The sequence below is a fragment of the Mercenaria mercenaria genome, chromosome 13 (genome assembly GCF_021730395.1).
Source record: "Mercenaria mercenaria strain notata chromosome 13, MADL_Memer_1, whole genome shotgun sequence".
NCBI classification, from domain to species: domain Eukaryota; kingdom Metazoa; phylum Mollusca; class Bivalvia; order Venerida; family Veneridae; genus Mercenaria; species Mercenaria mercenaria.
Genome location: NC_069373.1, coordinates 10,781,925 through 10,795,582, shown reverse-complemented (window position 1 = coordinate 10,795,582; position 13,658 = coordinate 10,781,925). Strand labels below are relative to the sequence as shown.

Genomic DNA, 13,658 nt, shown 5'->3' with positions numbered 1-13,658 from the left:
CCTTTCAAATGTTATCAAATGGACATCAACATTTGCAAATTTTAAGTAAGAAAAGATGCCAAAAGTTGGTAGATTATAACAAAGAAGTATAAATACACAGAATGGCAACTGGCTGTAATCTCGCGTGAGCTCGTGTCAGAGCGTGATTCGGCGTTATCTTACTAAAAACAAACATCGGCGAGCATGGAGTTACAATCTGTACCTTTAAAACTACATTTAAAATACATGTTAGCTTCTAAAACAAAATTAGTTTAATTTGAAATGGTCTTAAGACACGAAGTACACGTTTTCTTTTGCCATCGAAAGAAGCGTGGTCATACGGTGATAATTATTTTACCGATGAATAATTGCTTTCGCATACAAAATGGCGCGTGGAGAAAGCGACACTTCCGGTAAACGAGATCTCGTTTTTTTGTCACGGGAGGTTGGCGAGATTTGCTCTATATGCCTTTCAAGTTGCCAATCTATTTATTTTTATAGCTCTTTGATTATAATTAAAATTCAACTTAACCTTATTTTATAATCATATACCTTTGTCATTAGAATGAATTCAATTCATTAATTCATTCAAAATTTTTAGACTGGACAACCAAATGTTAAGTCAAAAAGGGGCCATAAATTTGTCAAAATTTGGTGGATTGTAACAGAGACCAAACTTACTATATGTATACTATACTCATTATACATGTTTTCAAAAAATGATTTCAGTCCATTCATCATTTCAAAAAGGACTGACAAAAACATTTATTTTAGGTCATAATAGCAACATAATTCTACCAAATATCAGTGGATTGTATCTAAAATAGAACATGGCCTGTATTCTATGATCATATACCTGTGTACTTTAATGAATTCAATCCATAAATCCATTCATGAGTTATTGAAGGTACAGCCAATTTTAAAGTCAAAAAGGTGACATAATTTTGCTAAAAATAATTGCATTGTAACTGAAGTCAAACTTGGCCTTCGTTTTAAATCATATACTTGTCTAACAAAAATGAATTAAGTCCATTCATCCTTTCAAGACTTCGACGTTTTTCTGAATTTCAGGTTGAAAAGGGGTGATAATTCTGATAACAAGAGCTGTCGGAGGACAGCAACCCTGGACTATTCAACAGCCTTGTCAATTGAATGAATATTGAAGTCGAAAAAGGGGCATACTTTTGTAAAATTGCGAAACAGGGTTATGGAACCTGTACAATGCATATCGGCTCATGACAATGGACAATTGTGTGAAGTTTCAATCCATTCCCATTAGTGGGTACTGAGATACCAGCTTACATACAGGGGCCTCCGTGGCCGAGTGGTTAAGGTTGCCGACTTCAAATCACTTGCCCCTCACTGATGTGGGTTCGAGCCTCACTCGGGCATTGAATTCTTCATGTGAGGAAGCCATCCAGCTGGCTTACGGAAGGTTGGTGGTTCTACCCAGGTGCCCGCTCGTGATGAAATAATGCACGGAGGGGCACCTGGGGTCTTCCTCTACCATCAAAGCTGGAAAGTCGCCATATTGCCTATAATTGTGTCGGTGCGACGTTGAACCAAACAAAATAAATTTTGCTTACATACAAAAACTTAACCAAAAACTGCTAAGTCGAAAAAGGGAAATAATTTTGTAAAAATGCAAAGTAGTTATGGAACCTGTGCACTGCATGTCAGATCATCACAGTGAACAAGTGTGTGAAGTTTCCATCTATTCCCATTCGTGGGTACTGAGATATAAGCTTACATATAAAACCTTAACCAAAAATTTCTAAGTCGAAAAAGTGGCATAATTTTGTAAAAAAGCAAAACAGAGTATTATAACAAGTGGTTACTGAGATACCAGCTTACATACAAAAACTTAACCAAATCATGACTCTGACATGGACGTCCAAGCATTGGCAAGTACAAAAAGCTCTACCTATTCTTCAAATAGTCAAGCTAAAAATAAGAACAACATGTTCATTTTAGTATGGTTTATTGTATCATTTGTAATAGATTTGTGAGTTAGATCTACTGCATAACAACATATACATAAAATGTATATACACAAAATAGATAGAACTGTCTTGATTACTCTGAAACTTGGTATATTTCATAAAAATATCTCTGAAAAAGATTATAAAGCATGCCATGCATAATTATATTCCTGTAAGATTATGGTGGTTTCCTTCAAAGTGAGAAACCTTTAAAAAGTCTTCTTCTTTTTTCATGCAAAAAAAACCAGAGTTTCAAAAAATGTCAGTCCATCATTTTTAATGCCTCAGTAATTAGTGTAAACCAGAAAAAAAGTTGAGATGATAGTTAATTTCATAAAATTGTAATTTCATTTCAATCTGTTTACACTAGCAAGTATGTTGCAATACATGGCAGATTCGCATTTCTGTATTTTCTTGTTTCCACCAAACTAAGGATCAAGTAAGATTTTTCTGACTGTATTAGCAATTTGTCATTTTCAAAAATATGTGAAATGAGTCCCCCTCTTTTGCTGATGTAAAAGCCTTAACTTGTCAAACCTGCATGTTTGGCATATAATCAATGATCAAGTGTTTGTGTATGGAAGAACATGTTTACAGCGACATTGTACAACTTATGTTTTGTATCTATTTGAGCCATGCCATGAGAAAACCAACATAGTGCGTTTCGACCAGCATGGATCCAGACCAGCCTTCGATCCGCGCAGTCTGGTCAGCACCCATGCTGTTCGCTTTCAAAGCCTATTGTAATTAGAGAAACCATTGGCGAACAGTATGGATCCTGACCAGACTGCGCGGATCGCAGGCTGGTCTGGATCCATGCTGGTCGCAAAGCCACTATGTTGGTTTTCTCATGGTGCTGCTCAAAATTTTGTTTTTTGTTTACCAAGTTTGGTTTATGTGTCTTTCTGTTGTTTATTATTTTATGACAAAGAATTTGTATTGTGATATTTAATGAAGATTTATTAACATTTTTTGTATATTTTTTATTATATTTCTGTATTATTTATTAAAACTTTACACAAGTCATTCTTAACTTTTCTCTACAATTTTCCAAACAGCTTAGCAGGAAGCGAGGAATGTTCAGTAAAGTGTTAAGCTTGTTCCAGGATGTATTAATATATTGCATCTCTGTTTTAAACAGTTTAAAAATAAAAAATCCATACTGCACACTTGTGTCAATAGAGCAGCTTTTTTGCTTACAAGTAAAGACCAAAAGTTATTACACGACTCCTTATATAGATTGTCAGTATATACTTTGTACTATTGACTGGTCTATAGCTCAACACAAAATTTTGATGGTCTAAAGTAAATACCGGCTAGCCAGTTAGTAAGCATCTATTTTGTACCACTAGTCGAGACAAATAATAATGTTCATGATTTAATTTAAACTGTGCTTTCAAGAAATCTGTCTATATTATAACAATGGTTAAGCTTTAAAGAATATTTCTGGACATTCTACTACTTACGGAATGTTTCTTATATAACTAAATCAAATATTTAATAGTTTTCAAAATTAACATGTCATTCTAGCAGAAAAAAATAAAGTTGTTGTTCAGCAATATATGCTAGAGACAACACACAAAATAAAGCTGTATAGCCCACACTTGCAAAAGTTTTTATTATACATATAGAGGATATTTGTTTGTTTGCAGTGTGATATCAAAATATATCTTCACCGATAAGGGAGACAATTGAATATTTTCACGAAGACGGAGCCTGAGTGAAAATATCAGGTTATCTCCCTTATCGGTGAATATATATTTCGATATCTCACTGAAAACAAACAAATGTTCTTTTTATATATGCTAATTGGTGAAGATCAACGAATCTTCTGTTTATTACATGTTTACATGTTCAAATAAGACCAATACTTCATGATGAAATTCGGATTTATTCAGGCTACCATGTTACATAATTATGATGTATTAATTAGTTTTAAAATATATGACAGGTCTGGTTGTTTATAATTAATTGCCAAATAAACTTCCTTCCCTAGGAATGTAAGCCCCTCAGAAAGTTAACAATACCTTACACAAAAAATAAAAGCCTGAAAATATAAAAATCATCATTAAATGACCACTGGATATGCTAAAGTAACAAATCTAAAACCAATTTCGAAAAGGTCAAAGTTCATAATTATAAAAGATCAAAAATTTTCTAATGAACTAAATTAACCCTTAGCCTGCTGCGGGCGAATTTAACAGCCTTTGCAAACAGCTTGGAACCAGATCAGACGCCGATTAAATCGGCGTCTGATCAGGTTCCAAGCTGTTTGCTACTCTGACAATATTTCTTCCAATTTTGGAGCAAATTGAATGAACTTACCAATTTTAGCAGACGACATTTCCAGCAGACGACAATTTACCTAGCATGCTAAAGGTTAAGTAGCAACAGCAATGGCAAAGCATCATTACCAAGTTATATAATAAAGCCATACAATCCTTCAACAAAAAGAATGAAACTACCTATAAAATAGGATAAACAAATTCCAGTCCAAGACATTTTCTTACATAATTCACAGATATTAAAGGAATCATAACAAATAGAGTTTCATTAAGCAAAAAAACAATAACATTCAAGTATCACAGAGACAGGGATAAGTCAAAAACAAAGTACATAAAAAAATAAAATGTCTACATCAGATTCACACAGGTCATGTAGCTTTTTTTTTTTATATATAAAACTTGCAAGGTTAAAATGCTCCAATGTTTTCCACCTGCAAAATATACAAGTCAAGCTTGCAGGGTACAGAAAGATGAATACATGTAAAACTTGTCATTTCTGGCCCATAGATTATAAAACTTGCATTTGGAGGCTACATTCTTTGGTCAATTAAAAGATCTTGTAATAAACCAGTCAGATTCTTTGGACTTTACAGACTTGTCCCTTAACTCACAATCCCAGTGTGCAAAGATTTCTAGATATAAAATGTAGTTTCTAGCAAACTGAATAAAATGTGCTGTAATTTAACCCTTACCTTGCTAAATTTCTATAATGAACTTGTCCATCTTCCAATTTGGACAGTACCATCAACTGTTACAAGGGATGCTTCAAAAAGATACTGGCTGAACAGTGAACAGTGCAGATCATGATCAGATGTGCAGGCTGATCATGATCTACATTGGTCGCAAAGGCAGAATCAACGTGTCCAGCATGGTAAGGGTTAAACTAATACCACTTCTAGCACTTCTTGAAGCTTCGTATGCAAACTGGGTTTGAAAGAAAAATAAAACGTAAAACGTAACAGAAAATATATTCAGAAAGACTTTTAACAGTTTTCAAAACAATGAGGAAAGCAAATGCAAAATATAATTTTGATAATTTATCTTACCTGCCTCAACAGATACAGGCTGTATTAGTACAGGACTTGAACAAGTATAAAACTTTGTGTTCACTGAGTAGTTCTCCAGATACTGAACTTGGTTATAAAAATTAAAATTGAATGTAAAACCCTTAGCCTGATAAATTTCTAAAATGAACTGGTCTATCATTCAATTTGGGCCGTGTCATTTATTATTCGAAGGGGTGATCACTGAAGAATTACTGACTTAATAGCGAACAGTGCAGACCATGATCAACCTGCACAGAGGCTGATCTTGGTCTGCACTGGTGGCAAAGGCAAAATCACTGTCTGCCCACAGGCTAAAGGTTACTGTAATCAAATGTTTGTAGAAATAATGTAAACAAGTTAGAAAATGGCACTTGAAATATTATAAGAATACATAATTAACTAAACATAACAACATTTGGAAGACGAAACAACATCACTTATTATGCAGAAAAAAACACTTTTATAAAACAAGGACAATAGCTGCTGTTTATGTTGGATGAGTTGCTATTGGTTTCAATTCAGTCACTGGAAGATAATAATAATATAAAATCATAACACAGTATACACAACTGGATTCAATGTTAAAATAATCAACTGTATTTTTAATATTAACATCTTTAAAAATTTCTAAATTCCATATAAATCAAAGATTAACATGATACCTTTTAATATCAAAATAACATTTCTTTTACTAAACTTTTTATAAAATGTATATACTTCAAATGTAACACTTCATGTTTAACGTAATTATTGTTGATCAATATTGTCCTAACTTTATGCAAACTTTCATATAAAGTTTTATGTAAACAGCAACTGAAATACAATAATTCCCTTACTTTACAGACTTTATTTTGCACAAAACAGAACTAAACAAGAGCACCGCCTTGTGTGTGCTGACGCTCATCTGATTTTTTTGTATAATAGAAATATTGTCCTACCCATGATTTTCTAAGTCCAAAAAGAACCATAATTCTTGCAAAAAAGCAGGATGGAGTAATGTTTCTTGATGTACAGGGTCAGTTTATGATGGTGAACAACTGTTGCAAGTTTCAAAGCAATAGCTTTGATAGTTTATGAGAAAAGCTGACCTAAACATAAAACTTAACCAAGAAATCGGATTTTCTAAGTCCAAAACAGGCAATAATTCTTTAAAAGCAGGATAGAGTTATGTTTCTTGCTGTACAGGGTCAGCTATTGATGGTTAACAAGTGTTGCAAGTTTCAAAGCAATACCTTTGATAGTTTAGGAGAAAAGCTGACCTAAACATAAAACTTAACCAGGAAACGCCGACACCGATCAAGTGATGACAATAACTCATCATTTTTTTCCAAAAAATCAGATGAGCTAAAAACTGAATGAAACTGCTAAGCATTTTGTTCAAAGAGCTACAGCAAATGGTGTGATAAAAATAGGAACGGTTTCAACTCGAAAAGTTACATTACAATGAATACATCTTTCAGATGTCTGTCTAATGGAAAATGCTTATTAATAAAAAATCTGCTTGTAATATAATTTATTATTATGCCAATTAAAAAAAGATCAGTGAAATACAGAAAGGGAGCCCAAAAGCAAACCAACTACAAAATCCAACCTAAATGCAATGGTGATGGCAATACTAGGGCGAGTGTGATAGACCTCCGTAGTCTCTAAATAATCAATCTATAAAGCTAAATTACTCTGCCCTATCTTTATCATTGTGTTCATTGCTTAGCTTTCGAGGGGTTGACAATGTAAATTCTGTGCTTGGCCTAACAAATTCATTTCACAAAGCAATGAAGCACATATTCAGAGAGTAAACAAATTCATACAGTCATTATAAGCACATTAAAATATTAATAACACTTTCTTTATCTATATTTACATACAATTTATATGATCAATTATTTACATATATCAGGTCAGACTTAAATAAATATAAAAAATAACTAACATTAATATATTACAGTAGACAATCTAAAATTGTATAATTCTTGGCCACTTATTGTCTAAAATCCTGAACAAAAGTAATTATTTACAATTTTTATCAACATTTAAAATGATTTACCTATCCCCCTAACCAAACAACATAGCAAAACAAAGATCTTCTCAAAAAGTATTAAAAACCCTCTTGTTATTGTACTACATAATATATTTTCCTCTCACACTATATATATATATCATAAGAAAATAATTTACAGTTAAGATAAAATCTAGCTTTGGAAATAATAAACAGAAGACAAGCAGAACACAATTTCTTTGACCTCTGCAAATTTGCAATATATACACAGTTATATCCACTTGGTTATATCAATTCAGTCAAAAGTTTGTAGAATGCTCGTCTTTAAACTCAAGTGTTTTTGGACTGGATAATGGGGATTTTCTGTCCGTCCGTTTTGGTATTGGTGGTGGACCACTTTCTCCTGTGGCGACTGGTTTATGTGATGTTGTAGGGGAACTCTGGGAAGCATTGAATTCAGCCGCTACACCTTTCACAGACAACCTTGAAGGTCTGATATGGTTCTCGGAGTCACTCCTTGCATGGTTTACAGGAAGTCCAAAGTCTGAACCCTTCCGAGGTGGCAGTGGTGGGACTGGGCCATCTGTTCTATGGCTGCTAGGAGATGACTGTTTCGGAGTTCCTGGATGACTTTCATTCAGGATGTTCTGAAATATGGTAAACATAAATGGTATATTATTCTTTGTGATAAAGTGCAGAAAAGTATTTTCTTAATTCTAAGTTTTTGAACTTGATGTAATCCATCTTTCAAACTGTCCATCTTACCTAACTATCTTACCTAACCTACTTAATGACTTCACCAAAGCACTTGCAATTTTTACCGCAAATATATTATGCTGGCAGATATATACCAAGGATTAATAGTGTAACTAATGCATTATATTCATTTGTATGCTCTTACAATTAATATCCATCAAAGAGAACAAGAGTGACAAACTGTCACAACATACACACAACAGCAAATTACTTTTGTCTTTTAAATACTCTACTTCTTGAGCAAACTACTTGTCAGTTTTTCTCAATTTCAACTAATTCTAGGGTCATAACTTCAGAGCAACAAAGTCCACCCACTGCTTATTGAACTTTGCCAAGATAATATACTCATAAACATTCTGACAAAGTCTGGTGAACACAAGATAATAACTGCTCAAGTCATTACATGGACACTGTCAATTTTTGCAATTTTAAGTACTATTCAAGGGGCATAACTCAACAGTGACTTGTATCTTACTGGTTATCAAACTGGTTTGAGATTTTATGCCTATAAACATTGTGTCCAAGAATGATGAACACTGCATAAGAACTACTCAAGTTAGTGAGCAAACACTGTCAATTTTTGCATATTTTATTAATTCAAGGGCTGTAATTCAAGAACCTCTGGGACAATCTGGCTTATTATCAAACTTGGCTGAGACATTATACCCATGAAAATTATGCTGAAAATTAGATAAGAGCTACCTGTGTAAGACAGCAAACACTGTAAATATAGTCACAGTTCTTTGTAATTAAAGAGCTATAAATACAGGGCTTCTGGGACAATCCAGATGGTTATCCATCTTGACAGATCTTACAACATTATGATCAACGTATGTGAACACTGGATAGGAACTACTCAACTTAGAAAGCAGTCACTGTAATTTTCACAATTTTTCGTAATTCAAGGGTAGTAACTCCAGAGCCGCTAGGGCAATCTCCCCATAAACACTGTAACCAAATTTGGTAAACACTGGATAAGAGCTGCTCAAGTTAAAGATCTGACAACTTAAGTGGACGCTGCCCACCGCAGATTAGCACATAAAACATCCTGTTTCACCACCTTAACCAGAACTCTTCCTCACTGGAACCCCTCTTTACTGGAACCATCTTGACTGGAAACCCTCCTTAAACTGAATCCCTCCTAACTGAAACCCTCTTCACTAAAATCCCTCAAAACTTAATCCATCTTAACTGGAACCCCTCATAATTGGGCCCAGCTTAACTTGAACCCCTCCCCCCCCCCCACCCCCACACCCCCAACTTGAATCCTTTCTAACTGAAACCCTCTGAATTGGAACCCCTCCAAACTGAACAAATGTCTTGGTTCAAAGTTAAGTTGACTCTGTGAACATAACAACCCCTAAAAACAAAACTTTTCCTTAGTTTCCCAAGCTTGTTCGTTTAGAGTGATTCAACTGTTTTGTACAATTATAGACAAAATAAGTCCTATTTTACCTAATATACCAAAGTGAATGAGCAACATCAGTCTTTTTAAATTTACCTTTTTATTAGTATCCCGTAATTTTTGTGGTAACTCAGGTGGTGCTCCGTTCGATAAGCTGAATGTAGGTATTGATGGAGCTGAAAATATAACAGAAATGTAAACTACAAATATTACAATACCTTACTTCAAATATGATTGGTCCATTATACTGGTTGTTATTATTAGACAGTTACATTGTGAGTCAGATTGTAAAATACGACTTTAATATAATGCTCTCTAACATTAAAAACATCTAACACCCTGATATTCTTTCCAGTCTGTGACCAGGTTTTTTATTTAATGGCAAGCAACTTTTACAGTATTACAATCTTTTTTGAAGTTTCTTGTTATAAAATATTATTTCTTGTTAGGCAGGTCAGGATGTAGTATTAAAACAAAGAAAGAAGGTTAAAAAAAGCTAATATTAATATCACCTCAAAGTAATCAACTGCAAAATTACTATGCAATAACAGTATTCAAGGGCTACATGCAATGGATGTTGAGTGTGTTTGAAGTGAAGCCTAGTGCTCTAAAGGCAAGGTTTTGTTAATGCTAGGTAGTTACTTAACTTAGAGAAGGTAGTTTAACTTAAATCAGAGAAATTCCTGAATGACGACCACTTTTGTTTACAGATCGGCTATTAACTAAAATTACAAGCATCTCTATGAATTGTTTGCTAAAAATTTTGTACAAAACAAACCATGCTTTCACACTGCTGTAAAACGTAACTAGCATTTTTTTTTATGTAAACTGAATTTTTACTGGAGAACATTTCTGTTCCTGTAACTATTTTAACCATAATCTAAAACACCAGATCAAACTTTGTATGTAACTATCCTAAGTTGCTATGCTATGGTAACTGACTTCATCCTGTTCCAATTATGATAATCATGATTTACTTTATAAACATATACATTTTCACAGTCTTCACCTAGAGAAAAAAAATACCTGCACCAGCAAGCAGATATCCATAATGCCTGTCTTCACACATCTTTTTTAATACTTTAACATTTACAATCATGTAATATATTTTTTTTTCCTTTCAAACATTTGTAATTATCTCATGTATCTAGACACTTTCCAGTTTACAAGACATAATTGAGCCATGCCATTGGAAAACCAACATAGTGGGTGTGCGACCAGCATGGATCCAGACCAGCCTGCGCATCCACGCAGTCTGGTCAGGATCCATGCTGTTCGCTTTTAAAGCCTATTGCAATTAGAGAAACCGTTAGCGAACAGCATGGATCCTGACCAGACTGCGCGGATGCGCAGGCTGGTCTGGATCCATGCTGGTCGCATACCCACTATGTTGGTTTTCTCATGGCACGGCTCATATAATGTTCATTTTAGCAACCTGTGTTGTGCAGCCAGACAGGGATTTGACTTTTTCTCTTCTGAATAAGGTTCTCCCCGCTTACATAGTTTTCTCTCCTATTTTGTAACAATAATAATTATCAACTTAATTAATTGTAATATGTCAACAGCAGTTTAAACTTTTGTAATCAGTATGCTTTTATTTATCAAAGAGTTGGTACCGTCAAGTTTTGTCAACAGCACATACAACAGACTCATGTCCTTAATAATTTCTTTTTTTTTGTTTTTTTTTTTGTTAATTTTAAAAGCAATTAGATTCAGGATTATTATTTTGGTCACCATCATTACACAAATAAAACTGTACAATCATTATTCTCATATAAATCATACAAGCAGTGTATTACTGATAATATTCAATAGTAATGTATATGTTACTAGTACTTGATTATTAGACAGACAAACTGTTAACCAGATTATTGTTTGTTAAAAAACCATACCCACCTTCACCATTCTAAAGTCTTAAAACAAATTTTCACAAAATTCCTAGCCTTTAATTAATAATACCTTACCAATATAACATTTACAAACTAGGACTCTGACAATTTGGCAGATAACATTTTTGTGATTCATCATTTGAAAAAAAAATGCTTTTGATTACATGTGTCTGACAGAAATCATAATATGCTTCAACCATAATATTAGCCCTTACCCCGCTAAATCTCTATAATGAACTTTTCCATCTTTCAATTTGGACAGTACCATTAACTGATAAAAGGGGTGCTTGCCAAATAGATACTGACTGAATAGCAAACAGTGAAGATTTTGATCAGACTGCAAAGACGTGCAGGCTAATCATGATCTAAACTGGTTGCAAAGGCAGAATCAATCCATTCCAGCATGATATTAAATGGTTAATACCCTATCTATTGTACTGGTAAATTTGGAACACTGGTATGTTCACAACCCTTACAAAAATTGTCAAAGTCCTGTTTAGGCTATCAAACTTTCAAGACTTACAGCAACACCAGAAGAACACACACATAACACAGAGAGGTGCTAAAATAATGCTACGCAGTAATACAGAAAAATCTTACAATTAAGTGGTGAGACGTGGTCTGTGCGGTAGTGCATGTCTGATTCTATATAATCATAAGGTAATGTAAGTAAAACAGGAAAAAAATGATATAATAAGTATCATGCTGTATCTATCTTCATGAAAATATAAAACTGAGGAGTCAAGGACTATCAACTAAAATTTATATTCTAACACGACCAGCGAATAACCCACATATATGTAGAGCAAAATCTATCTCGGGTTATTCTACAATAAACCACTCGTGTGCAATGATGTGATCCGATCCAGGTGCGTAGCACAGTCGTAAAAAGTAGTTGCGTAGCACGTTCGTAAAAAGTAGTTACCATTTTTTCTTACACTGTTGATACTAGTATGTCATGTTAGAATCGAAAGAACAAGTTCCCAAGTGTGATTTATCATAGAATAACCCGAGTTTTTCGTTCTTATGCGAAACAATATATTCTTACGCATATGAACTCAAAACTCAGGTTATTCTACGATAAACCACGTTTGGGAACTTATTATTTCTTAAATAACAATCCATGTCAGTTTAAACGTTAAGAGTACTTCTCATTTGACAGCATGGAAGGCTTGTATGCAACTTACAAAACTGAGTACTGATTTAAACAGTAAACAATAATCATTACATAGCATACAGATTCAAAAACATGTTTAACATTTACCCTGCTAAATTTCTAAAATGGACTGGTCCATCATTCAATTTGGGCAATACCATTTATTATTTGAAGGGGTGTTTGCTGAAAATTTACTGACTGAATAGCGAACAGTGCAGACCCTGATCAGACTGCACGGATGTGCAGGCTGATCTTGGTCTGCACTGGTCGCAAAGGCAGACATATTTGCCGCCAGCAGGCTAAAGGTTAACATAAACCCCAGTCACAAAATTATATAGATATTGAGCACAGTCTGTTAGAAGTGAAAGCAACACAAGAAAACTTGCAAGAAAATCTGGACACCAATGTTCACTCCAGTGACAACAGAGTAAGACGTTACACTGAACAACAACACAAACAATTTGTTGCAGAAATTTGTGAATCATTAACAATATTTGATTTGAGTATATCGTTTAGCATCAGATAAACATGTAAAATTACATATATAGTATATCTGTTTGTTTCAGTGTAAGATCGAAATGTATTTCACCGAGTGAACACTATAATTTAATATTTTCATGAGTGGCGCAGCCGCAAGTGAAAATGTAAATTATGGTGTTCATGAGTGAAATATATTTCGATCTTACACTGAAAAAAAAACAAATTTTCCTTTTATTTTAAATATTTTCAATGATTTTAAACAAACTGTATCCACTTTACCTGCGCAGCGTCTCGTGCATTGCATCATGACTCAAAATTTTATGACATCATGATATCTACGCAGAAAAACAAATAGTTCTATGACATTTCCAGATTTCATTCAGATTTTATTAGGATGGAACATATATATTTATGATTCCAAAAGTATTTACATACATCTATATCTTTACTGAAGTATATTTTGCAAGGAATTTACGACTATATATAATTCGTATTCATTCACATTCAAGTGTAGTTCCGTACCAGTGAAAAATAAAATTGATATTTTCACTGTTTGAAGCTTTTATATCACTGATAAATTTTAGTATTTCACTGAAAAGCATAAAATAAATAAACATATACATATTTGATTGTCTTATAAATATTAGTATGGAAGAGTTGGTACTAAGATCCGAGTCCATTTAT

The 13,658-nt window shown here is 33.6% G+C and overlaps 1 protein-coding gene across 1 annotated transcript in view; it reads right to left on the bottom strand.

Annotated features, from left to right (window-relative positions):
- Window positions 1-1,943: 1,943 nt before the first annotated feature.
- The window catches only part of LOC123529857 (dedicator of cytokinesis protein 3-like), a 213,829-nt gene continuing 202,114 nt past the window's right edge, over window positions 1,944-13,658 (bottom strand). The window contains exons 56-58 of the mRNA XM_053520723.1: window positions 11,939-11,983; window positions 9,546-9,625; window positions 1,944-7,935 (exon numbers count right to left, since the gene is read on the bottom strand). Of these exons, the coding sequence (XP_053376698.1) occupies window positions 7,588-7,935; window positions 9,546-9,625; window positions 11,939-11,983 (473 nt within the window). The 3' untranslated portion in view covers window positions 1,944-7,587. The remainder of the gene's footprint in view (window positions 7,936-9,545; window positions 9,626-11,938; window positions 11,984-13,658) is intronic.